This window comes from Azolla caroliniana, unplaced genomic scaffold, assembly GCF_043228905.1.
Source record: "Azolla caroliniana isolate FFs.n. ecotype wild unplaced genomic scaffold, voAzoCaro1.0.p SCAF_2, whole genome shotgun sequence".
NCBI lineage: Eukaryota > Viridiplantae > Streptophyta > Polypodiopsida > Salviniales > Salviniaceae > Azolla > Azolla caroliniana.
The window spans coordinates 27,690,279-27,716,872 of NW_028230437.1; the positions used below are offsets into that span (position 1 = coordinate 27,690,279).

A 26,594-nucleotide genomic window follows, 5' to 3' on the forward strand; every position below is an offset into this window, starting at 1 on the left:
GTTCTGTTTTGTTTTGTAATGTATACATATATATGTATTTTGACTCAAAATCTGCATATCCATTCTAATCTCTATCTATCTCTCTTCTATCTTTCCTCATGTTATATTACTTTTCTTCTTCTTCATCTTCTTCTGTGTGAGTCCAAAAAACACAGAGACAGACAGAGACAGAGCTAATCCAAACCCTTTTCCTTCTTTCTCTTTTCTTTTCCTTCCCTTCCCATACACTCTCCCCTCATCTTTGCTCTGTTCCTCCTCTCTATCTCCATTTTTCCTTCCTTCCTTCCTTCCGATTGCGCCTCTGTTTCTCCCTTCTACTACATATCTCCTTCACTCCCTCTTACTCCATCTCTCATTTTGTCTCTAATTTTCTTCTTCTTTTTGGCCTTGATTTTTTTGTTTCCCCCCCCCTCTTTACGCTGTTATTTTTTAATCTTCTTCTTTTGGGCATCCTTTCTTCTCCACTGACTGGATCACACTACTACCACTGCTACTTCTACTAGCCACATTCATTGAGCAGACAACTATATTCTCACATTTTTTGTATATTTTCTTCTTCTTCTGAAGAATGATATGTTCACTTGAAGAAATCTTCATTTTTAACACTAATGTGGAAGCTCATCAACAACCCTACACCATCAGATTTGCAACAGTGTCAGCTTGAAGAGGTTAACTAATACATAAACTTATTTTTGTTTGCTCATCCATATTTTTCATACTAGTTTAATTCATATGCATAAACTTTTTTTTTTTTTAATCTCATTTGAAACAAAATAAAAAGTTCTCTTCCCTTCTCTGTCTCATTCTAATGGCGTAACTATGCTTGTATACTACCCGCACTGTGTTTGCATTTTTTTTGGTCTTCCTTCAGAAGGTCATTCTTTTGTCTAAATCATTAGTGTGCAACCTCACACGCTAATGTTGTAGTGATGGAATTTCATGAAATATAGCGTCAAATGCTAATATTTACATATATGTATACTTTACCTCTTGAAATTTCACACATTCTCTCTCTCTCTCTCTCTCTCTCTCTGTGTGTGTTTCTGAAAAACCCCATCTTGCTCTTATACATATAGACTTCGTTTTGTTTGGAATTTTCAGTTTGATGTTCGTAAATTGCATATAAATTTGCAGTCTTCTTTTGTGTGGAGTTCTCACTGCGATCTAGCTTAGACAATACCCATACTTTTCTTCAGTTTTTATCATCCTTGTAGGATAACAGCAATTTACTTGCATTACAAGACCTCAAATATTAACATAGAAGATTTGATCTTGTCTTTTGATGATTTTTTACAGATGTTCTGCCAGAGGGATGCACCATATGAGTACCCCTCACCTTCTAAATTACCTGCCCACTCACAGAAGAAAAGGTATGTGTCTATATTTTTCTGTATGTAATAACATCTATGTGTTCTGTTATATGTAAACCTATGTTTATTTCTTTGATAGGTGTTAATGTATGCGTTTTTTCTGTTAAATTAGAAGTTATGTTTTTTCCTCGTATGTAATACCACATGTGATTTTTTGTATGTTATATAAGGTGCATGTGATCAGGTATTGCCATGTATTTTGTATTTGGTAACATATGTGTTCTTTTTGTATGTAAAAAGGTATGTGTTTCTTCTTACTATGTGATAATGAAGGTGCTGCTTTTGCACGAAGTACAGTTTGTGAGTTTTTGTATGCAATGGCACCTGTCCTTTGTTTTATATGTAGTAAGGTATGTGGTTCTTTTGTATGTAACTTTTTGTTTGTAACGAGTTATGTATGGTCATATTATGTGTCTGCTATAAGATATTTATTTATTTTGGGTGCGATAAGTAATCTGTTTTTTGTGTGTGATAAGGTATGTGTTTTTCTGTGTATATGGTAAGGTATGTGAGAGAAACTTCACAAACCAATCTGGGTAAATTTGTGTCAAACCCTAAAGTTTTATCTCATTGTGCTGATTTCTGCAGTTCAACACCAGAGAGAGCTTCCGTGAATTGTATTAAGCCTTTGGATACTCAAAATCAGGCTATTTTTGTAGACAAGTACTTAGACCTACAGTCACCTGAGCAGGAGGTAAGATTATTTCTCTCATTTTTGGCCATAAAACACTCCAGCTCTGTTTTAACTAGGCGTATTGCTTAAAATTATAGAGTGCTTGCTCAACTTAGTTTTTCATTTGCTAAAACTCATTTCTCTTGATTATGTAATCTAATGGCTAAGCATGCCCTTGTTCAAAACATAAAATGACATTGGTGATGGTAGAAAGGATACATACAGGCATATATCGCCATTTGACCATTTTATTTTATTTTGTGTTTATTTCTTAATGTTTGGAACCAGGATGGAGAGGATGGAAGCTCTGACAACAGAGTCGAATTTCTCAAGACACAACGGCATAGGTTGGAGAAGGATGTAAGTGGAAATAAAAAATTGGTAGGTTGGTTAGAAGGAAAATTGATGAATTCTTTGATTTTTCTTCATAACACTGAAAAGTGGAGAACTTTTCAGGTTGTTGGGCTTCAAGATAAGCTTCAACAAGAGATCGAACTCCATTATGCCCTTGAAAATGCGTGTAGGCAAGAAGCTTCACTTATTACAAACTATCCTAACCTCCCTGAACATGTATGATTTCTTTCCCATGAATGTTTTTTTTAAAACTATCATGGTCTTATGCTTTACTGAACACAAAAAATTTCTTTTTAAATACCATATATTACATATTTTGAATAGAATGTATATATATATATATATTCTTTCGTTCTATGTGCAGGCACAAGAGCTTGTTGCTGATGTTGCCATGCTAGAAATGGCCATCTCACATCTGGAAGAGCAAATTGCTTCATTGAACATTCAACTTTGCGATGAACAAAGGGAACGTCTAAAAGCTGAATCTAGTTCTTTGATAAAACTTCCTTCCCTGCATGTCCCACAAACTCAAGAATCTACATTCAGAGACACACATACGAGTGACTATTCGTCTACCCCAAATTCATGTTCAAATCCCATATCCCCTAGGGTTTATAAACTTCCTCATCCATCGGAAAATGCACTACTCATTAATAATAACCCAAGAGGGAACTTCGAAAGTTCTATCAATCAAACTTTCTGCCCCACTGACGAGCAAACTGAGTTCATTGCCCACAGTGGGAGCTTGGGTTGCAAACATTTCTGGCAAAAACGCACCTTCTTTTCTCCTGAGAAGGTATACATCCAACCCTTCTATTTTACTGCACATCTTTTTCAGTAATGGATTTCTCTTTATGTACAATGGATCCAATTGTGTACATGTTGGATGAATCATTAAGTCTACTGTGGGATGGAGTCAGTCTCTGTAGATTCATCAATATATGGGAAATATTCCTTGAACTTAGTATATGGGTATCTGTGTATGATGTATATGTAGAGAGAGATAATTGTGTATACGTCCAGGGGGAACTGTTTGTGATCAATGGGCTAAGCCCAAGCGAGGATCAAACATGGGTTCTTTCAATTTTATGTATGTGTGTGTGTGAGAGAGAGATCCTGAACTATTTCCCCTGCAGCTCAAATCAAAGCCTTGTGATTCACCGACTGCAACATCATGTGGAGATACGAAGAATAAGATAGAGGTCATTGATTTGAAGGACTCATGGCTCCACCCAAATAAACTATCACAAGAAATGGTGAATTGTATGGTGAGCATTTATCAACACTTGGCGGATCCGATGGAAACCAATCCAACTGTAAAGAGGACATCATCTTCCCCTACTTCACCCTATGGAATTGTAACTGGCTCTTCGATTTCATCGATTTCAGAGGAGTCTTCTTTTATATCTTTTGCACGGAGCCCATCCATGGATTCACAACGCAAAGATATTGGAAGTAGTGATAGGTCCTTTGATCCATACAAAACAAATGAAAAGCTTCCTTGGTCAGATATTGGCAATTACAGCACAGCGATTGAAGTTTCTGAGATGTTGGTTGGCAAAGAGCAGCTTGACTATGCTGCGGAAGCCCTTCGGATGTTCAGGTATCTTATGAAAGGATTTGTTTTTATGTGTTATGTATATATGTTTTTTTGGGTTTGGGATTAGGAAATAGTATATCAATGTCATGCATATATTGAACCTAACTTAACTTGTCTCTTTTTCGTGTTTATATGAAAATAGATCTTTAGTGGAGCAGCTATCTCGGGTCGATCCAAGCACCATGAAACATGATGAGAAGCTCGCATTTTGGATTAATGTCTATAACGCATTGATGATGCATGTGAGTTTGGTAGAGAACTTGAATATGTGAAATAATGCATCACATATACCACACACACACCTGTATGAGAGAGAGAGAGAGAGAGAGAGAGAGAGAGAGAGAGAGAGAGAGTTCTATTAGAGGCCTAAATCGATGATGAGACAAATCAATGTTACAAATATGCGAGAATTCATGTGATCCGTACTAAAATAATAATTCTAGGTGTATTAAAGCTCCAGGATCATTATCTGAAAGCATGTGGTGGAATGCTTTTTAGATGAGTTACAAGCATGAAGCGCATATGCATGAAATTTGTGGTGACTGGACATTGTATCCGAGGTTTGGTTGGTGCAGTGAAGTGACACTATGACAAAATTTAACGTGGGTGCATCTGGATGCCCTGGTGCAGATCAGACATGGTTAGCCATTATCTCTTTGGTGATGGTATGGCCTATGTGCCTTATCCTGGTAGTCACTGTCACCTTTGTCATTGAATAAGCTGTTTGTCGTTGGCATTCCTCAGCTCTCTATATGGTGACTCAGTGCCACGGTGTTAGTGGAGGTAAAGAGCAATGGGAGAAATCAGTGATGTGATTATGAGGGTTGATTCCCTAAACTTTTAAAGATCAAGCAAAGTTTGGCAAAACTGTCAGGGTTCAGGCTTCTCCACCGTAGGTTGAATGGTGGTAGATTCTCCGTAGAAGGTAGCACACGTTTTTCTGATATGTTGAAAGCGTGGCACCTACACACAAGTTTTCTCGCGTTCAGTCTCTCATAATTTGCTGAAACGTGCAGCTCTAGAGAGAGAGAGAGAGAGAGAGAGAGAGAGAGAGAGAGAGAGAGAGAGAGAGAGAAACACAATGAGAAGTTCACATTTTGGATTGATGCCTATATTATATTACTGATGCATGTGAGTTTTACTAGAGAACGTGAATGGATGAAATGATAAGTCATATCACACAAACCCCTATATGTCAGTGCCAATTGGATTAATCAAGAAGAGAAGTACTATATGACGTAACAAGCATGCGTGAGATCGATTTGAACCTGCAGTCTGTGTTTATAGAACAATAGCTTAGCACTAGGATAAGTGATGATGCATGTGAGTGTTACTAGAGAACATGAATGAATGAAATGATAAATCATATCACACAAAAGCCCTTTAATATAAAAGGGTGAGAGAGTGCAAACGGTTGTAGCCTATTTGGTAAGGTTGTTTCATGAGGACCAAAAGGTCATGGATTTAACTTCTACCCTTCACAGTGGCATTCTTTATGTAAAATAGTGTAATGAGATTTAAATCCACGTGCATGGCTTGGTGAAACTTAGCTTACCATTAAGGCGTAGCCCTAATACAAAACAAGAGATATTTATTATATTGTTGTTGACTATCCAGGCTTATCTTGCATATGGAGTACCCAAAAACGATTTCAAGTTCTTCTCCTTAATGCAAAAGGTTTGTGAAATAAGAAAAAAATGTATTTTGTCTTTTTTCTGTTTTGGGCTTTTGCAAAACAAAACCAATATTGGGTAAGGGTATATTATAATCTTCATTCTTGTCATCATTGATGATGTTTTTTCATTTACATTATTCCCCTTCAGGCAGCCTATACAGTTGGAGGGCATTCATTCAATGCAGTTGTTATTGAGCACCTTTTGCTCAAGGCAAAAGCTCAGTGGTATAGGCCTCAAATTGTAAGATGAAACTTCAATTCACTTTTTTCACTTCCACCCCATTCTCTCTACTTTAAAAGCACTTTCTTAGCATTCATCTATTATCTACACTAAAAGCACTTTAACTTCTCTACCTCTAAAAAGCACTGTTTGACACTCTACTTCCAAAAGCACTTCTGTTTGGCACTTTATCTACTTTTAAAGCACTTCACCATACTGTAATCATGAAACGCTGCCTATTTTTAAAGCACTTTATATTCTCTAGTAACTTTTTAAAATATGATCTACTCTCAAAGCACCTTCTGTGGCATTCTGTTTAAAGCACTTCACCATTCTGTTTAAACGCTGTCTATTTTTAAGGCACTTTATATTCTCTACTAGCTTTAAAAAGTATGCTCAAATCTAAAAGCACCTTTTGTGACATTCTCTTTTTAACATTTTTCTACTTTTACAAGCACTAAAAAACTATAATGATTGCTTAGTGTCAAGCAAGGACTGCCATTGTTAGCCCTTGACTGAATTTCAATCTTAATTGGGATCAATAATGCAGGCTTTGTTGTTGGCACATCAAAAGCTAAAGCTGAGGGATGAGGTGAGTATGTTTGCAATTGACCATGCAGAACCTTTGGTGACATTCAGTCTAAGCTTTGGTGCCAGCTCTTCTCCTGCGGTGAGTCAATGCTTTTGCTATTTTGCTTTTCTTTTTCTTTATCCAGTCTAAGCTTCGGTGCCAGTTTCTCTGTTGCAGTTTCATTCTTTTCTTCCTGTTCGTTTTCTTTTGGCTTTTTGGCTTTGTAGGATTCTAGCAAAAGAGATTTTGTAATCTAACCATGGTTTCGTTCTTCCTGCAGATTCGAGTGTATACTGCTGGAAATGTTCATGATGAATTGCAATCAGCATTGCAAGACTATGCGAGAGCATCGGTTGGAGTAAATGCAAGAGGGAAGGTGTTAATACCAAAGCTGTTATTTGATTTCGCCTGCGATATTGTGGAAGAATCTGAAATTCCTGAGTGGATATGCCAGTTTCTACCTTGCCAACAGTCCAGTTTGATAAGGAACTGTATAAAGCATCGGCAACACCGGTTTCTGAATTCCAAACATCTGTCAGTTGTACCATTCGATTTTCGATTCCGATACTTGTTCTTATTGGCATATAAACAACAAAGTATTCACCCTATGAAGCTATGATAGTCCATTAATCATCAATCCATAACCAAACACAAAAAGAAACATCAAATATGGCTTGCTAAAAGAGAATTGATAAGAAAGGCGATTAGAGCAGAACACATGGGTCTTCTTTCAAAAAGGTGGCAGTAGTGGAAGAATACTCATATGGGTGTATACAATCAAATGATGTGTACTCAAAGGTGTATATATGTGTGTATGTGTATGCCTTTCTTCCATAGAAAAATCTTCCTACATACATATACATTATCATCACTACCATGAGGACATTACTCTTGTATTGGTAGATGCAGATTTCCACGTTAAAAAATCTCCCCCTTAACATATAATTTCTTGACTATCCTACTTTGTATATTAATACATATACCTCATTGTTGTTTTTACTTCATCTACCTCTCTCATATTTGGGAATGAAGAAACACTTGTTTTAAGGTTATGCAATAAAAACTCTTCCTCTGAATCTTTAAAGTGTAGAAATATGTTCATTTTTCTTCTGGAACTGTCTAAGCAATGCATTGGCTGTGTATATATATGCATATGTTTCCTAACTTTTTTGGGACTTCTAATTGGAAGATATGTCCATTCATCCACTGAAGTATGGATCTATAACCAATCCTAACTTCCATGTAGCACTTATGTCACAAGGGTTGGATGTCCACATCCATTCGTTTTCATATTTTCTCATGGTGGATATGAGTATGCGTGCATGTATTTGTTTGCATGTTGTGGATGTAGATGTGCATGTGGTTGTGATTATGGATGCATGGGATGGGGTATACATGTGTATGTGTACTTGGATGTGGATATGTATGGGTTTGTAGTGTGTATGTATACATGCATTGTAAATCAAATATGTTCGAAAGAACCTACTCAATAATGGCGGCTCACATGCACAGAGGTTCTGAAAAAATGGCTATCAATGGCTGAAAAGAAAACTCATCACATGAAAGGAAGGTGTAACATACATACTAACACTGTTACACGAATATACGTAAAGGTTACTCAAGAAAGGAACTAACCTCATCTTCCAAAGACGGGAAGCAAAATCTTAGTCATGTTTTATCCTCTACATAGCCATGAAAAAGGTGTAAAAGGCTGACTTGTCTCTTGTCTTTTTCAATCATAGCCTTTGTTTTGCTATTTATTTTTTGGGTGCGAAAAAAGGTCCCACAAAGGAGAAAAAAACAAAAATCGGGTCCTGCTATATAGTAAAATTTAGAGTTTCGTTACCATTAATGAAAATTAGAAGGGAAAAAAGTAAACCATTGGGTTGAGCAAACAGAGAAGAAAACCAAAAGCCTATACTTTTAAAGCATAAATCTATTGGGGCATTCCGAGAATTGAACTCGGGACCTCTCGCACCCTAAGCGAGAATCATGCCACTAGACCAAATGCCCGATGAAAATTTTGGTTTGGATGAATAATATTTCTAATGTATATTACATACAAAAGACTCTCCTAGTAAAATTTTAAAAGCTCGGGAGTGCTCGAATTCTACTCATTGGAGCGTTCTCATAAATACCCAAATTGCTTTAAATTTTGTAGTGAGGAAACATATGGATCTTTAGGGCTAACTCACTCTATCCCTTCCATCATTACATACAATGGAGGAATAGTCTATAAACACTGGACTACGTAAGAACTGATTGTCGCCAATGCAAATGCCACGCCCCATCCTCCAAGTCTCTGATTCCTAGTCTCTAGACTCAGAGACAGAGAATTTGTGATAACGTTCTTGTTCCATGATATGTATGTATTGAACGGAAAATTCGAGTTGTCAAGGGTATTAATTAGCATCCATTGTGTAAATGGAAAATTCCATGAATCCGCTGTTCTCAATGTCCGATGATGATCCATATGTAAAAGAAAAGAAGCTTATTGGCAAACAAGTATAGTTTTGGGAACTTCTTCTTGGCATAGATGATTTCCAATGCTTGATGTTGTGTCATTGTAGTTTGTTTCCTTCTGTGTACATTTCAAAATCCTCTTATCACTCCACCCTGACCATTACAAGGGCTGAGGTGTGGTGTGGGGACTAAGGTAATCTCACCATGGCAACCCTGCATTTGTAGAGTGGCTTCTTATCACTAGGTACCCACATGTGTTAAATGTTTGTTTGGGAGGAGAGCCAGTGTCAAATTGATATGGTGTAAATTAGACGCGCGTATTGACATTACCAGATCTCGTAAATTCTTTCCACCGACCATAGTTGATGCAAGCAAGCCCTCCATTGTTCCATGGCATTAGTACTCATCTAGTGTCATCTGCACTTGTCCGATATCATGGCACTAGTTCCCGAATATTGTTACTAGCCAATGTTGATGTTGTTGTCTTCATTACTAGTACTTGTAGCTGTGGTTTTGTAACCTTTGATGTTGTTAGCCTTATCATGAATCTACTCGAATCCACTTTAGTTGTGCTTTAAAGGTGCTCATTCCTCCTCAAATGTGATGTATCAAGATGGTTTCTAGTATTACAAACAACCCACGTCTTCATTGGGGCATGTGTGAGTTGTGACTTAGGTTCTCAATGCTCATCGTTAATCTATTGGTGTTGTATCTTAAGGAACCAATTAAAATGTAGCGAGGCCATGGATCTTGAGTGTCCTTTAGAGGATGACTGTTGTGTATGTGTTTAGATTAGAGATGTGATGAGGTGAAATTTGACAACTGTAATGCAAGAAATTGAATGATAATATGGATGTTTTTAAGTTGAAACCAGCTTTGTTGAGTGATAATATTCATAATCTTTGTATTCTGCTCTAGCAACTTGTCATTAAGCAGAATGAGTACTTTCGAGAGACTCCATACAAGCACAATGATGCTTAGAATGGTTTTAAGGATGAAATGTCTAGGAAGCATTAGTTAGTGTTTGACAAGGTTCAGAGAATTGGAGTCTAGACATCTATGGAGTAGGGGTGTCGGTTGTGATTATCAAAATCCATGTGGAATATCATGACTGTAACAAAGCACAATCCATGTGTTACTATAGAAGTGGCATGATTTGTGCAACATGCTTTTGCCAATATTATTGTTGTTGAAGCTAGTCTCTCAAAGGAGGATATAGGCTATAACTGGTGACTCAGTCTTGATCTGGACTGTAGTCATAGGGAAGAGATTCATGTTTGACATGTTATTAACACTGATGCGCTGGCTTCAGGACTCTGTGTGTTTGTTTAGTATGCGTGGTACTGTAAATAGGCATTCTTTTAAATTACAGAGATCTTGAGAATGTGGCATTTGAAAGAGTCATTAACACTCGTATGCATATGGTTTCCACAATGCAATGCATTTCATGCATATAGATGTGAAGCTTTGTCATGCATTCACGTGGGTATTCATTATCTCTTTCTTGTTATCAATACAACACTCTCACACACTACAAATAACACCACCTGTGTTGTGTTCAAGAGAAACAATTCTAATCATTGTGTTCAAGATGGTATAGTTGAATTATATTACAAAAATACATTCAGTTTTATTATGACGTACAAGGGTTGTTAAACAATGGTTTCTCACATCATTATTTGATTGTCATTATCTTCACAAACACTACTTAGATAATTATTTAGGGATGCAATATTTTGGGGTCTTATCTTAGAACTTGCCACCCTCCCAAGATGTGCATCATGTTAATGATAGCAAAAATGTTTGTAGAACCCTTTATCATGAAAATGTAGCCTAATCAAAATAATTGGGAACAGACCCAACGAACTTTGAACCTTGTTTGCACTATATCCTTCATGAATGTGACAAGTTGGCCATCTTGCCAAATAGTGGTGAATGAGTAAAAAATACTACAAAACACAGATCATGGAGCATAATTTCCCCTTGATCAAAACCAAATTTTGTCATGATTGCAATACACCTTTGATTGGTGGGTTTAATCCCTCATTACTAATTGTAAGTTTCATCTCCATTACTCCTTGCTTTTTGAGGTTTACTGTCTTTTCTTTTTGCCAATCATTGTTTCCCATGCATGAAATTCAAGTAATTCAATTGCTGGTCAGCTTCTCCAGCTATCAAATCCCAAGCTAATTGCCTCATATTACTGTTATGAATATACTCATAGCATACTCCCAACCTTTTTTGCACACTATTATGTTTGCTGCTAATCCACAGTTGCTGGGTTTCTTTGACTCATAACAGACTCCCAACTTTTATAAAATGTGTAACTACATTATAAAATAGGTTAACTTGGGACCTCATAAAAACCCCAATCATAGCCAATTCTGCTCCTCCCATAATGAAATCACCTGAAATCCCATTAATACAAATGACATATAGACTCGTAACTAAAGTAGTGGTCAAGCTTTACCTTCACCAGTAATGAGAATTACATTGTTGAAAAGAGTCACGCATTCTATATAGGCTAATGTTAAGTATAAATAGATCCTAAGACATTTCTTAGATGCAAATACAATAATATACAACAATAAAAAAACCTGATTAAGAAAGTAATAGAGCAGTGTCGAATCACTGATATGGTCATTATATCAGACTGTAAAGGAAAGCATCATGAAACCAAATTTTACAATTAAATCAGAGCAGAATAAAAAGTCTAAACTAACATTTCAAGATTAACGATTTTCCTATATGATCAATTAGATCCAGCATGGATGTACTATCTGACGATCAATTTATATTATTGATGTTAGGGTACACCAGACACCATAGCAAATTAAAAGGCTACACAATTATGGCAGGATAGAGGGTTAAATCACAAAAGGATGACTTTTTATATTCCATTCCATAAAATATCGAGATTTTGTATCTGGGCTAATCTTCACTGCCATAACGATTTGGCTGAAAAGATACACTCAACTTCATGTCCTTGATAAAATCACCACCATATATACATAAATACATCTATGTGTATACACAATCCACAATGCTGCACTTTAACTTAATAAAAGTACATTAAACAGTGAAGTTTGATGCACAATTTATCAGCTGACAATGGTGATTAAATACAATTTGATGATGTATATTTGAGATGTTCAAGGTTTTCTTAATACAAATGCACATGGATGACCATATCTATACAGATTATACACTGCATTACATATACCAAAGGAATATAGCATAATTGTATTTATCCAATACTCCACATCTATGTGTTAAATGATTATAAAGTTAACAAATTAGCTTCTTACTAAGCATACTGAGAAGATGATTTGTCAATCAAAAAAGCGACAGCTTTTGGGAGTCGGAAACTTGCATACATTATACACTTTTTAGATTCCATATTCTGCCACACCCGATGTATATCGATCTCCTCTATGGGGTACCCGATTCTGTGACTTATACGCTGTAGTTTTTGAAACAACACAATCAGCCATTCGTCAATCCAGAATATCAATAATATATCAGTGTTTTGTTAGGGGAGGGGGAGGGATACTCTCGAATTTCTGTGTTTTCTTTATTTCCCTGAATGCCCTTACATTTTAACTATTTCCCCAAATTACACTTGATCAACTCCCCTCAAATAATTACAGTTTCTATTGTGAGAAACTATATGCTCAGTTCATCTGCTTTTTCTCAATTGTTTGCACTATTTCAACAATTATATAGTCAATTCATCTTGTTTGTTTCTCTTTCAGAAGGGGTTAAAAACTTTGGATAACATATTGACCTTATCAAGGAGGGCAGACTCCAGAGCCCATAATAATAAGATTTATTGTTGCTTTGTGGATTTCTGAAAAGCCTTTGACACTGTAGCACTTGCTCGACTCATGCAGCAGCTAGAAGCCCTTGGTGTCCCTATAAATATGCAATGGGGAATCTATGCCATGAAGGAATCCGTGTCAGGAAAAGTATGCCTCACAGGTGTAGCCATATAAATATTATTATATGGGGATGATATTGTGCTGGTCTTCGACTCTCCAGAGGCACTACAAAGACATCTGAATGCAGTAAAAGTATTTTGTATGGACAAAGGTTTGTCAGTAAACATAGATCAAACTAACGTAATGGTGTTTAACACCACTCAAGCATGGGTAGCAAGATCCGAACCAGAAAACGTGCCTTACACATGATCCTATACATACCTAGGAATAACATTCAGAGGGCCTCCAGTCTCCCTACAGAAGGCTGCTTGTGCTCAAATTTCTCATGGATATGCTATACTTGGTTATCTTCAGAGACAATGTGCCCATTTGCAATTCCAGGAGCCACAATCTAAATTGTGGCGATTTGATACACTTGTCAGAACAACTCTTCCCTATGGAGTAGAAACCTAGGGCCGAGTCTTAACAAGGGAAATAACTAGAAAGATTTGGTGAAACTGTTAATCTCAATTATCACCTGCATGATAAGGAGAGAAGCATTGGTGCCCTATTATATAATCTGGGCAGAGATGGGAGTAGCCCCAATAATCATGGAGGAATTATCCTGATCAGTGACCAATATCCAAAGGCTTTGGGAGCTCCAGAAATGAAGTACTCAAGGTTGGCACTGATGTCATCAAAACAACTTGTTGAACATGGAGATATTCACTGTTGGTATGCTGAAACGCATCAATGGCTCAAGTCAAATGGCATAAGCATAAATGCGCTACCCCCATTCCAATATAAATTGGATGGTCCCCATCTAAACATGACGAAAATGGGAAATAATAGAATAGTAAAAATTGATATTAACAACTTGTAAAACAAAAAACATGGATCAGCTCCACAACATCTTTTGGTAAGAACAACATAGCCCACAATTAGACACTTTTTACACACATCAGTGGATGGATTCATCTTGAGGCCTTCTTATATGGACATACATCTATCTTATGCACTGTATACTGTGATAGGGCAGCTGCAAACTTCTCCACATCAGTTAAAGTCATTGAGGTAAGCAAACCTCAAAGAAAGAATTAGTCAATTGTGTCATCAGGCAGTAGAATTTTAAGGACACTGTTTGTCCTTGTGCTGTTTTTTATGAAACAAGAGGGAGATATCATTGCCTCTTTATACAAGGCTTTCCATTATGCGAGGTATTGGAATATGTGGACCAATGATGCCTGGGGCTTTTATTGCTAGAACTAACAGGGTGAAGTTGAAGGACAACAATACAGCCACACAAGCTCATCAACAAAGAGCAATCACAACTTTCTTTAGCTCCATCACTCCAACTCATGTTATAAATCAATCAAGAGCAACAAATGGGCTCCTGACCACGACATTGCAAAGGGCTATCAGGCAATAGCAATTTGTTATGAATGTAGGCCCCAACCTCGTGGACCACAATCTCACCATCACTGTCGTTGAAAAATAAAGGCCATTTTTTCCAGATATCACAGGTGCTTCCCTTACTTCAGGAACCTCTTCATTCTTGATCGACCTATGCTAGGGATATTTCGAAGACAAAAATTGCAATATATCTAACTTGAGGATCTTATATGAGTAGATACCGAGATTCTTTAGTCACGTCTTATTCTATTTCAATTTACTTTTTTACTTGCATTTATTTCTGTTTGTTGTTCTTTAAGTCGAGACAACATTTTTAGATGTAATCTCTTGTTTGGTCTTATAGGCTTCTTTGGCCTCTTAAAAGACCTTAATATATCTTTCTTTTTCTTTCCAAGAAGGATGGGTATATGGGGAGATTAAGGACATTGACGCGCATTTGACAAATAAAGGCAAATTCAAGGGCATTTCAGAGTTATCCTCTTAATATTTGTGATAGATTATATTGCTGATGAGGAGATATCGGTCCTAGACATCGGTCCTAGACACCTTAAATCCACATATCTTTTTCTCCTTTATTACTTCCCACAATCAATACTTCTACTCAATTCTCCTCACAATTCATAGATTCCTTTTCTCACAATTTATACTTTTCTATTTTTATCTTTCTTACCTCTCATAATCAGCGGATTTCCTTCTCGCACCTCCACACTAATACTTGAATACTCTATTCAATCACTAAAATAGGTCAAAACTCAAAATAAAGAGACTTCTGTCCTCTTCCATATTCTTTCATGTTTTTTTCTTTATGTTCTCCACTGCTTTTCAATAAACTAACTTTCGATAACATTCTAGAATTAGCCTTTATCTTTCACTTATTTTGAGAATAACATTCAGGTCCTGACAGGAACCTCAATGTGAGGTGAATGTATTTATCATCTTACATGCAAGAAGGATGCCTCTGTATCCAATGCATCGGAGTACCCATACACATGAATCATAGGTAAGGGTTGAGTCGCAGGCCAACTGCAGTTACTGAATGAACCTTTAAGAGCATCTGATCATGGTAACAATAGAACAAAAACTTCAATTAGTTTCCCTGAAGAACATCAAATCAAGCATGGACTCTTATTTTAATGATAATTCTTAACAGAATAAATTGGCTGACACTTCAAGATACAAACACAAACTCATGCAATATAACACGCACATTTGTAGACCACAAAAATTGTGCAGGCATACAAGATTGTATTCCTGTTATTCTAAGCATTGAATACTCTCAGTCCTTGAAGCTGCACCCTTATCTGTTTTCAGGAAAAAGGTCGCCATATCAACCAGAATATTTCATAGGAGTTATATGAAGGTGCTTCCTTATCCGTCAATATAAATCAAGCAGAATTATCCTGTTATAACCATGATGGCTGTAACTTCAAGATGTATGCAAACATTGGTAAATAGAATTCAATTGTCACCTGAAATGATGGGACATTGCTAAGCTCATAACTATAAAGGGTTTTCATGGTTTAGTATTAGTAGCCACAAGTTCATGGAAAAGCAGAAGAAAACAGAGACACAAAGAAGACAACAATGCACAGCATACTTTTGTGCATGTAAATATTTCCTTTTTCTGTTGTAATACATGTTATTTTGTGGCACACAAAAAATTTATACAAAACGTTCCAGCTGCCATCCTAACAGTGCAGCCCTTGCCAATATTCATTAATTCACCTTTTCAGATCTAGAATAATCTGTCATTATGCACAAACATAAGTGAGTCATTTTATATTTGCAAAACTAGCCAGCAGTCACACTACACTGACTGAAGAAAAAGTACCTAGCAATCTGTCTCCAGTTGTTGACAAGTCCAAAATAACTTGAGTCATAATCACAGGTTTTCTAAAACCAAGCAATCTCCTTAGGAATTCATGGCATTCCAGATTGTATAGCTGCAAACAAGATACAATTCCTAAGAATAGGAGCACACACCTGGAAACTGAAAGTATGATGAATTGATGGTCGCTATGCTCAGCAAAAGTTCCATAATAAGCCAAATGGGTCTCCCCAAAACGGATGTCGTAAGATGAATTGTAGAGCATGAACTCTTTATTCCACCATCAATATACAGATATCACACTTACCTCAATCTTAGCTTGCAAATTATTCTCTTCCACATTTTTTGCAAGGTACTTCAATGATTCTGGGTTTTCATCATTTGCAAATACCCTCCAAGCCTTCTTTGCAGATGCAAGAGCAAAGGCACCTACCCCTGCAGCTATATCACCTGCCATTGATAGGATTTCAGCACAAAGATAGAAGCAAAATTTGCCTAACTTCTCGGCCTCCCTAATGGCTCTTATAAAGCACAGTTATAGACATTACTTATTTGCCCACCTGATAATGCTAAACCTCGATAAAAAACATTACTACAGCTAATGCACATTCAAATAAGATCCATCTCATTCACACATTAGCCATGGTAGCCATGGAAGTCAAAGGACTCATGCAAGAGCTACATCTGAAATTTGCTACGAAGATCATTTTCCATTTTCCTAAGCTACCTATCCAGCTACACAGGATTTTACAATAGTGCGACGAGGTGAAAATACAGAAAAAGCAAACATATCTTAAAAGATGAAAATACCCCTTGTCCTTCTGCAGATCGAGAAATCACTCAGTTTCCCACATGAGTTTGGAATTGATCATGGAATAAATGTTTTATGTGATCCCTGTTACGTCTCTGCCATTTTCGTTGGAAAACACACACATAAATGCAAGGGGAGTTCCTTCACTCCAACAATGCTCATGCAACCAAATGGTCAGACAGATTCATCTATTTATGAAGATCTATCATATGTACTTCCAATTGAGAACAATTATAATGAATAAACAACGAAATCTTTATCATACATTCATTACAAAATATCATGTTGTAATTATGTCCAATCAATTGCAGTAGTTCCGGTAGATCATATGAGGTTAGGAGTTACACATATATAGACAATATTGCAAAATAAAAAAAATAAAAAATGTAACATACAAACAATATCTTTCTCATTGAACTTCTTAATAAGCTGTCCCGCTTCAATTGCTAGTTCTGGAATCCAGGACCTATGACGCAAAAAGTTTGGATATAAGCTTACTTGCCAACAAACAAACTCCAAGTAAACATTAAAAGGTTTGTCTACTTTCGATAGGCAAAAAAGTGTGTTTGTATGAACCCCTCTTGTTTCATAACATCATCGAGATATAATGAATGTGATTGGAACATTCTTAAATTTCACTACCACTTTTATATTTCATGTAGCTTCAACAGCTACATCAAAGAGAATTAAAGGTTGTATTTATATTGAAGATACCTAGTAGCATGTAATATGTAAGATGTTAAGGAAAAGAAAAGTACACTGTTGCTAAGTTGATGTGAAACCGAATCCCACCCTCAATTATGACTGTGGCAACTGAGTGATTACCCGCCAGTACTTCCAATTTAGATTGACAACTATATATTGTTATCTCACGTTTATTGATGACTGTTTTTACCCTAGGCCTATATTTGTCTAAAATAACCTGTCAACAAGCATGTAAAAGATCACAAATGCAGTTAACCAATATAGAGAAGAGATCAGGAGAAATTATGAAACCTGTATTAGAGAATAAACCCTCTAAAGAACCTTTGTATACATTTCCACATATATAGAGATACTTGTATACATTTTCTTGGTAGGATGAAACTCACTAAAAAGATGGCATGCACAGAAGTGAGTAGTATCGTCGTGATACTAGAGGTAGTTCAACAAACGAGAATGGATACAGTTAACAATCGGCAACGGTTCGGTTTGAACCAAACCGCGAAACCGCGGCTTAACGGCTTGAACAGTTCGGTTCAGTTCAGGTTTAGGTTTTTTAAAACGGTTCGGTTTTAACAGCCAAAAACCGTGGTTTAAATAATTTAACGGTTTTTTGTTTTTTATTTTTTATTTTTTATTTTTAAATTATAAAAAAATAAAAAAAAAAATTTTAAACAATCTTTTCATTTTTGGACCTTATTCTCACATTTTAGGAACATCTTAAAAATTTTAAAAATTTTAAATAATGAAATATTATAAATTTAAAAAATTTAAAATTTTGACCTATGTTGAAAACCGAAAACGAACCGCGAAACCACGGTTTTTACGGTTTAATGGTTTGATGGTTTGATAATTGTTTTAACGGTTCGGTTTAACAGTTTCGTGGTTCAGTTTGGTTTGGTTCAGGTTTCAAAAAAATTTAACGGTTCGGTTTGGACCCTTTCAAACCGAACCGAACCATTGCCGATTGTTAGTACAGTATAGAAGATGCTTGAAGGTGGAAACATAGTAAAAACCTAAAGATTGACACAATGAACAAAAACAATCAAATTTGGTTGAGAGATATATGTTCCCTTGGCTTTTCAAGGAATGTGCTGGTTGAAACCTTTCAGAAAATTTGGTGCCTCTTGTGTATTTTTATGAATCATGATTAAAAGGAGGTGGTGAGCACAAATAAAGCAGGTGTAGGCGAGTGGCAGGGACAATGAGAGCACATGAAAGTTTTAACCCCGAATATTTTGTTGAGTTTGGGACATCATTCTATTACAGTGGGGACTTTGGCCACTTGAATAGTGTGAACAGGCTAAAACTGTCCAAGTATGATGCTTATACAAATTAAATCTCTCTCTACAAAGCTCCAGAAAAGAGCTACTGGGAGGAAAGGTCAACGCGTACATGAGGAAATCCCTTGAAGTCATTACCCACCGGCAAACTCCCATTTAATGGGCCAGGGAGGCTACTATTAAGCAACTCCCATCATTTCTAGACAATGTTGACAATGTGCCTAAGGGAAGCACTTAGTGAGAGCATCTGCAAACTATATCAAACTCACAACCAAAATGTGTCCCATCATAACCATGATTTTTCATAGAAAATACATAATTCAAATGCTGCTTTAGAGCATTTAATGTGCTCTTTCCTTCCTGGAAAGGAACAAGAATGATGGGGCGTTCAATAGAGTTATTTTTCATGTAAGAACAACGATCTGCATGGCTTGGTTTGAAATCTCATTAAAATATGAGCCAAACTTTCTAGCCACTATCAAGAGGCCAATTTCAGCCCATAAAGACTTTTATTCAGCTTGCATGGTAGATTTGCTTTATCTGGAATAGCAAAAGCTTCTAGTCGTTTCATGTACAGCTCTTCATCTAAATCGCCATGCAAGCATGTTGTTTTAATATCAATTTGATGGAGCTCCAAATCAAGAGCAACTGTAACATGAAAGAGGATACGAAGTGTGATCATTATCACATGAGAGAACAACTCCTGGAAATCAATGACCTCTTTTCGTGCATAATCATCCTTAAGGAATAACCTGACTTTGTACTTGGGTTCACCATCAACAGTTTTTATTTTGTATACCCACTTCTTAGGAATAGATTTCCTACCTTTGGCAACTCAACCAAATCCCAAGTATCATTTATCTCTTCTTGTATTTCTAGTTCCCACATGTTTTTCTGTTCGCAAGATATTGCTTCTTTAAAAGTAAGAGGCTCACCCTCATCAGTCAACATGATATACTACAATGAGGGATCAAAGCTTGATACATATCTCCAAACTCTTGTGGTTTTGTTGACCCAATGATCCACATTCAGGAGGAACCATTAACCCCCAATTTGGGGTTGTCCATCATTTACAGCCTTCTTTTCAGCGTGGTCTGCAGGCATCCGGGAAATTCAATGGCTATACAGCATTTTCTGGCACAATTACCACGGGCTCAATGTTATTTTCAGCCCTCTGTTGTGCATCCTAAGACGTCTTTTCAGGACTTATACGTGGCTGTACATGCTAAAATTTGACCCTTTTACTGTCATCTTTTGAGGCAACATTATTTTGAGAAGCTTTAACTCATTAAAAACATCTTGACTGTGCACTGCTTTCTTAAACTGAAGAACCAAATTTGTATCCCATTTCATCTTCATCACCAGACTCATGAAGGTACCCTTAATAGATTTAAGGGTCAAGCTTATTTTACAAGTCTTACCAGATGTGCACAACGGCATCACAACCAAATATGAGTAAGTGGTTATATGACGCAGGTTTTCCAAACCCTCTTCAAGGATGCCACATTGTAATGTTGTGTGAGGAGATCACTTGCAAAATAGGAGCTGCAGTTTTCACAGCCCCTGCACAAAACTCTCGAGGGAGTTCAGTTGTGGCCTCTTAAAATATGTTAACATATATTTCATTCACAAAAAAATCTGTTATAATGTTTGGCTACACCGTTAGAAGAGGGGCTTTTTTAAAATATGAGAATCACAAAATTTCAGAAATTCAGCACTTATGAATTCCCCACCATCTTCTGTGCACAGATATTTTAATTTTCAACCTGTCTAGTTGGTCACAAATGCAGAAATGGTGTCATTTTATGCACATCAAAATGACTAGGGTCAAGCATGTTTTGCTTGCTAAACACACCAAAGTAATAAGAACTCCTTACTTTCTTTCCATATTGACAATCCTTACAAAAGTTTAGTTTTGCTCAGTGAAAATAAGATGAAATATTAGGCCTTTCTGCCTCATGTAACCAAGCCTTTTGTTCCAAAGTCCCAAATGAGATTCTATCTCTACAACAGTAGTAAATGTCAGGCCAAAGCTTTTCCATGCAAGCAATATAGAGTGCCTCTCTTGCTTCCGTTAACAACCAGCATGGTATAGTACCTATAGTCTAGCCATGTGTGGCATTTCCTACCACACTGATAGTATGTTACATCAGATTGTTTACATTTGCCAAATGCAATTTGTTTCATTACCATTTGTTAGTATCATTTCCCAAATTCATTCAAATCACAAAAAGATTTGAATAACAACGATTTTCTTCTAATTTTTTATTTGATCATTACCAATATTGAACCCTTGAAACATAAACACAAACTGCATTGAGCATTTTCTAAGTTCATATAGCATCGCTCTAATTGTTTTGTTAAGACTTTGACATAAATGCATTGTGATCTAGTCTACCTTTATATCCTTCCATATTCCATAAAACGTTCTCTTTCATTCTTGTCAAGAGCACTTATCATTTTATATTTCGTGCTACCAATTTATTTCCTTATCAAGTCAAGCAAAACTACATTTTTTCAACAAACTCACGTGAACATATGATCATAATCAAAAGTTGTCCAATTATTATAACTTATTATTTCAACAAACACAAGTGACCATATGAACAGATATTCTCTCTACCACATTTGTTTGTGTGTGTTTGTTTGTCTATGTATATTTTATACATTTGTACATTAAGTTTTATACACCTTTATTGTGAGCATAGATTGACATATTCGCATTCGTCGGGTTTCCCATTCGAATACAAACGAATACGAATACGAATGGGTGGTCAAGTATTCGTTTAACTCAAAAAAAAAAAAAAAAAACTGTCTTTTTTAATTTCCTAGGATAAAAAAAAGGAACTTGACAATAAATAGGGATAATAAAAGAGGGACTTGGGGATTTGACACTACTAAAATTTTATAATAAATGTATAACTTATAAGTTATAAGTATTCGTTTTATTTTTAATAAATAAATAAAATAAAATAAAGGCTCATTAATTTCTCACTTTTTATTCCCTCAAAATTTATGGATATTTTTATTTTGACATTAAAAATAGTACTTCAAACTAATCATATATTCAAAGTTCATACTAATCATATTTGTATAATAAATATAAAAATATTCGTTTTTTAAAAATTGATTAATTAAAATAAGTTTCATAAACTCTCTTGACACTATAATCTATTAATGAATAATTGTTCTTTTTTTGGTAAAATAAATTTATTTAAATAAATAAATAAATATTTTATATTTATTTTGCAAAACGAATGGTTTTTTAATATTCTTGGGGTCATTTCGTATTCTCGAATATTGAGAATATTACGCATGGAGAATATCACGAATATCACGCATGTGTCAATCTATGATTGTGAGTATGCCAAAATATAAATGTCATAAGAAGGTATCGAAGAAATAATCTAGAAAAGTAGTAAGAGAATATACATGATGTGGCCGGCATCTAGCATCTATTATTTGAAAGCCTCTAATCAGGGAGAGGAGCATCATTCCTAATAATAAATACAACATTAGATAACATTGACATACCTTGCCTATGATGTGTTTCAAATGAGAATATTGTTCACCGAGGCATAATTGTGCCATGTGACCCACAATTTTGATTGTTGGTGTAGTGGCCTCTCCTTCTGGAAGCAACTCTTTTAATATCTATTCAGCAAACCATATTTCAAGTTTCTTCACATGCCTAGTGAAACGAACCAGATTAATAGTTATAACAGTTACCTCTTGCATTGACCAATACTCATAAAACAACGTGAGCTTGCATGGCACAATCTCTCGTTTCCGTCTACTACTTGAGCGGCCTACTCTTTCATTAAGCAATACCTATATACTCATCAATGTTATGTGGAGATTGTCGCAACCAAGCCAAACTCATCGTATGATTTCAGTAACTAGGTACATAGTTCAATGCAATATGATGACAACATCATCAGAAGACAGACCTGCACCACCCTTGGGAGAGCTTGAATGGGTTTTCTTGCGTAATTTATATCCAGAAGTAATAGGCGTGATGGGCCAACCCATTTCTTCACATTGAAAGATACATTCTGAAGACTCTCATCTGAATTGACTTTTGGAACCATCTCTTTTACCATGTAAGATTTATTTTTATGGAACATCATAGGGTTTTTTTCCCTTTCCTTCCGTAATTCCTTGACAACTTTTCGATCTGGCCGGGAAATTCTTTCAATGTTTTCATAGTCACGAGACCTTATCTTATCTACTGTTCTTAGCTGTTTCTCAATGCGACCGGGAGGAGCTGTGGTTCCATAAACAGCACGAAGAAGAGAATCTTCGACATCTAAGGTCTTTTTTCCTTTGTCATCCTTCAATAGGGACTTGATTTCTGTGTCAAGGTCATCTCCATCAACTCTTACCATGTTATCAACACCCTTCCAATTCAGCAAGTGCCCCTTGATACCATATGAAATGTTTCTCCACTCATCCAATGGAACTCTCAATGCAACAACATCAAAGGTTCGGGCAAAATCATACCTATTGAAGGCTCGCAATAAGATCATATCATAAAAAATTCAACAAAATTTACTGATAAGACCCAAAATTATAATTTCCCAACTGCAAACATACCTGTTGAAAGCTTTTCTGGAAGACCAATGCTTTTCAGATGCCTCAATTTTGCATGAAGATTCCGCATGAGAAGGTAGATCATCAGAAGCCCGAGCAAAAGCATACCTATCAAAGGCATGCAATTTAAACATCTGCCAAAATTCTCAAAGAGACCAGTAAGATGCTACACATTGCTTCTAAGAGAAGAATAAATCAAAAAGGTCATGCGATGTTATCATATCTCTTGAAAGCTTTCCAGGAAGACAAGTGTTTTTTTATGATATCTCAAGTTTAAATGTAGCTTTCTCATGTGAAGAATCAAGATAGAACATCAAGAAGTTTGGGCCGAAGTATCATACTTCTCAAAAACTTTTGTAGAAGAACAATTCTTTTCTGATACCTCGAGTTTTCATGAAGCCTTCTCATGAGAAGAAACAGCATCTAAATTTGAAGAAAAAACGTACCTTTGGAAAGCTTTTATAGAGGACGACTGCTTTTCCAGCCTCTCCCATGGAACCTCTTCAGCAAGCTCAGCAGCTATGGAGACGTGTGAAACATCAGATAAAACACGTTCTTGAGTGAAATCTCTAGTTTCTTCATCATAGTCGTCCACAACAACATCACCACAAGCTCTCAGAGCCGTCGAAGAAATCTTGTTCCATAGAATCTCTTCGTTAGGATCTAAGGCAGTGGCTATGGCGACATGAGAAGCATCAGAACAACCATTTACTGCAGCGAAATCCCTGTATGTTCCTTCAACATCATCATCATCATCATCATCATCAATGACGTCGTCCTCGTCATCATCGAAGGCTAAATCAATGGATATGTCTGGATCCCTCGGGCGTTTCTGCAAATTCCGAGGAGAGTTGTGGGAAGTGAGGATCAGGGGCCGTCCAGCTCGGAAAAGGGGTCGACGGTCGAGCTCTGAGCAGATAGAGAAAGAATTGCAGGGCCTTATCCTCGAAGAAGAAGAAGAAGAAGAAGAAGAAGAAGAAGAAGGAAGAGGAGAAGGAGGAGGAAGCGAAGGTTGCCATGAAAGCCGAGAAAGCATGGCCACGGAAGAAAGAAAGAAAGAAAGAAAAGCGCTGCCTGACTGCCTTTGTCTTCCTTGCATTAGTGTTAGTTGTTATTCCATACATACATACTCATTAGCAATGGGCCCGTTTTTAGCCCGAACCGAACCGTTATATCATGGCTTAACGGTTTATAGGTTCGAAGATAAATAAACAGTTTGGTTTGGTTTCAAATGTTACTAATCGGTTCGGTTTTGAATTTCATGCTTTATCGATATCAGTTTATGTGGTGCGGTTTAACAATTTATAGGTTAAAAAATACTCCTAAATTTTACTCATACATACCATGCCATACATAGAATGTTATGGTGAGATTTGGGGTTTTGGGTTTAGATAAGGAGATAAATACATACGTACCATACATATAGAGTGCAAGTGAGAGGGTATTCGATGTGTCTAACTACTACCAAATATTAAAGAGCACAAGTGAGGGAATTGTGGGCGTAGACGGCACATGCGATCTGCATCGTCCAATGTGGATAATAATAATAAAAGTGTGCACTCAAATTTTCACTTTAGGGGGAGGCCAAGGAGCCCGACCATTGAAATTGCAGGAGCTTGACAAGCCCAGCTCACATGACGTAGGAGCCCGAGGAGCCCGACTCTAACTCGTATATATAATTTGTGGTCCAAGAACTAGACATTTTCTTGAGTTGTTTCAATGGCTATTTGGATGAAGAAGTATTGGCAACTAGACGTCCCCAAAATCTAATTTATAGGCGGAAGCTTCAAACTTCTTGTCAATTTTGATGTGGAGCCAAATTTCTCTTGATTAAGCTCTTTTTCATTAGTTATTTCAGGAGGAAATTTTTGATCTTTCAAGATGCTTAGGTTGGATGTGTGATTATTAACATTGAGGTGTTGAGCACATTGGTCAATTGTAAAGATGTAAATTCTTTTATTCACAATATTGAGTGTCCCTCTGGTTGAGGATGGGCTTGTATATTAATAACTCTTACAATTTGTTATTTAACATAATACCATGTAGCAATTTGTTTTACAAATCAATCATATTTTGTTGTCAATGTTTTCATTTTAATATGACGGCGAATCAATATTATCCAGATGACATGTCGATTTGTTCAACATCATCATTCGTAGGTGAAGAGATACATGATCTAATGCCATTCTTATTTACCTTCTCTCATAGGATCATATTAGAAACTTTCTTGAACGTTTCCACCTATTTAGGGCAGCTTGTCTTGCTACAACATTTTAAAGATTGTCAATTCCAAGCACAATATCATAGTCTTCAAGTTTGTATTGGTGTTTTTATCATGTGGAATATGTATAACTTATAACACTTAGGAACTAGTGGTAAGTTATAACTATATTTGCTTCCTCGGAATTGCAAATCTTTGGCTATAGTAACATGTCATCAGGAGACCATTCTTTGACCTGTATTTCCACAAATCAATTAGTGTTTACTTCCAATATTGTTTTCAGCTACAAAATCGCTTTCCACGCAAAGTCATGGATATGTGTATTCAAGCTATTTTGAACTATACAAGCATTAAATAAATAACTCTTTTGAATTTCTATAAATACATGTTTGGTTGTATCATGTTGCCAAAATAGTTCAAGAGCATTCCACCTAAAATTCTCGCATGCATTCTTGGTTAAGAAATCAATGATAGAAAATTTGATTGCACTATCGTAGCAATCCATGTATAGGGCACTTTACAAATTTCCAATACATCAACTTTTCATCTTTTCAAGTTCTCAACTTGCTTTATATTTGGCGGGAATATTGCACATTAGAGGATGCCTAAGTTGGAGAACAATCTTATTTGGAATGTCATGACTCATAAGTAAATTATGAAAAGAAGCATTTTAGGAGTTAATGAAAAACAAATGTTCAATCTGGAAACTAAAGCAAAAAGTTTGTGTGTGTGTATGTTCCATCACTTGTCTGCCACTCAGAATGTACTAGCAAGGCGAGGGAAGCGCTTGTCTCACACATTTCCCATGGACTCTTTTTCAACAACAACCTCTATACTCTGTTTGGCTTCCTTCGATTTTTGTTTGCATGTGCATTACACTCTCCCTTGTTTGTGCTT

The 26,594-nt window shown here is 36.3% G+C and overlaps 2 protein-coding genes and 1 non-coding gene across 4 annotated transcripts; 1 reads left to right on the forward strand and 2 right to left on the reverse strand.

The window, feature by feature from the left end:
- Positions 1–399: 399 nt before the first annotated feature.
- On the forward strand, positions 400–7,547 carry LOC147867989 (ubiquinone biosynthesis protein (Protein of unknown function, DUF547)). Of its 2 annotated transcripts, none has more exons than XM_087315916.1 (12): positions 400–668; positions 1,297–1,370; positions 1,959–2,064; positions 2,332–2,424; positions 2,500–2,613; positions 2,762–3,193; positions 3,534–4,000; positions 4,140–4,239; positions 5,615–5,674; positions 5,821–5,913; positions 6,443–6,562; positions 6,744–7,547. In XM_087315916.1, exons 1-12 carry the CDS (start codon positions 609–611, stop codon positions 7,080–7,082), a joined length of 2,058 nt encoding a protein of 685 aa, XP_087172042.1. In that variant the 5' UTR covers positions 400–608; the 3' UTR covers positions 7,083–7,547. The 2 variants fall into 2 exon arrangements, with proteins under 2 accessions (XP_087172042.1, XP_087172043.1); XM_087315917.1 differs by having other exon boundaries at positions 2,332–2,403.
- An 857-nt stretch (positions 7,548–8,404) lies between these two features.
- Positions 8,405–8,476, reverse strand: TRNAP-AGG (transfer RNA proline (anticodon AGG)). Its single transcript has one exon. It is a non-coding gene; the product is annotated as a tRNA-Pro (tRNA).
- A 3,317-nt stretch (positions 8,477–11,793) lies between these two features.
- Positions 11,794–24,543, reverse strand: LOC147867991 (tRNA (guanine(37)-N(1))-methyltransferase 1-like). Its single transcript, XM_087315918.1, has 12 exons — positions 23,923–24,543; positions 23,480–23,584; positions 22,834–23,386; positions 22,613–22,714; positions 22,418–22,537; positions 17,657–17,820; positions 17,294–17,364; positions 16,395–16,537; positions 16,091–16,202; positions 15,201–15,313; positions 12,235–12,389; positions 11,794–11,911 (listed from the first exon to the last, which is right to left on the reverse strand). Coding segments are annotated over exons 1-12 (2,229 nt in total). The 5' UTR covers positions 24,513–24,543; the 3' UTR covers positions 11,794–11,910.
- Between the last annotated feature and the right edge of the window lie 2,051 nt (positions 24,544–26,594).

Bases quoted from the DNA above. Each gene is read 5' to 3' on its own strand.
- LOC147867989 (XM_087315916.1), top strand. From the start codon at position 609: ATGTGGAAGCTCATCAACAACCCTACACCATCAGATTTGCAACAGTGT. The intron at 5,914-6,442 runs GTAAGATGAAAC...TCAATAATGCAG, and splicing joins AGTGGTATAGGCCTCAAATT to GCTTTGTTGTTGGCACATCA. The intron at 6,563-6,743 runs GTGAGTCAATGC...TTCTTCCTGCAG, and splicing joins GTGCCAGCTCTTCTCCTGCG to ATTCGAGTGTATACTGCTGG.
- LOC147867991 (XM_087315918.1), bottom strand. From the start codon at position 24,512: ATGCTTTCTCGGCTTTCATGGCAACCTTCGCTTCCTCCTCCTTCTCCT. The intron at 22,538-22,612 runs GTAACTGTTATA...TTTGCTGAATAG, and splicing joins AGTATTGGTCAATGCAAGAG to ATATTAAAAGAGTTGCTTCC. The intron at 17,365-17,656 runs GTACTTTTCTTT...TTTGCGTCATAG, and splicing joins CACATCAACTTAGCAACAGT to GTCCTGGATTCCAGAACTAG.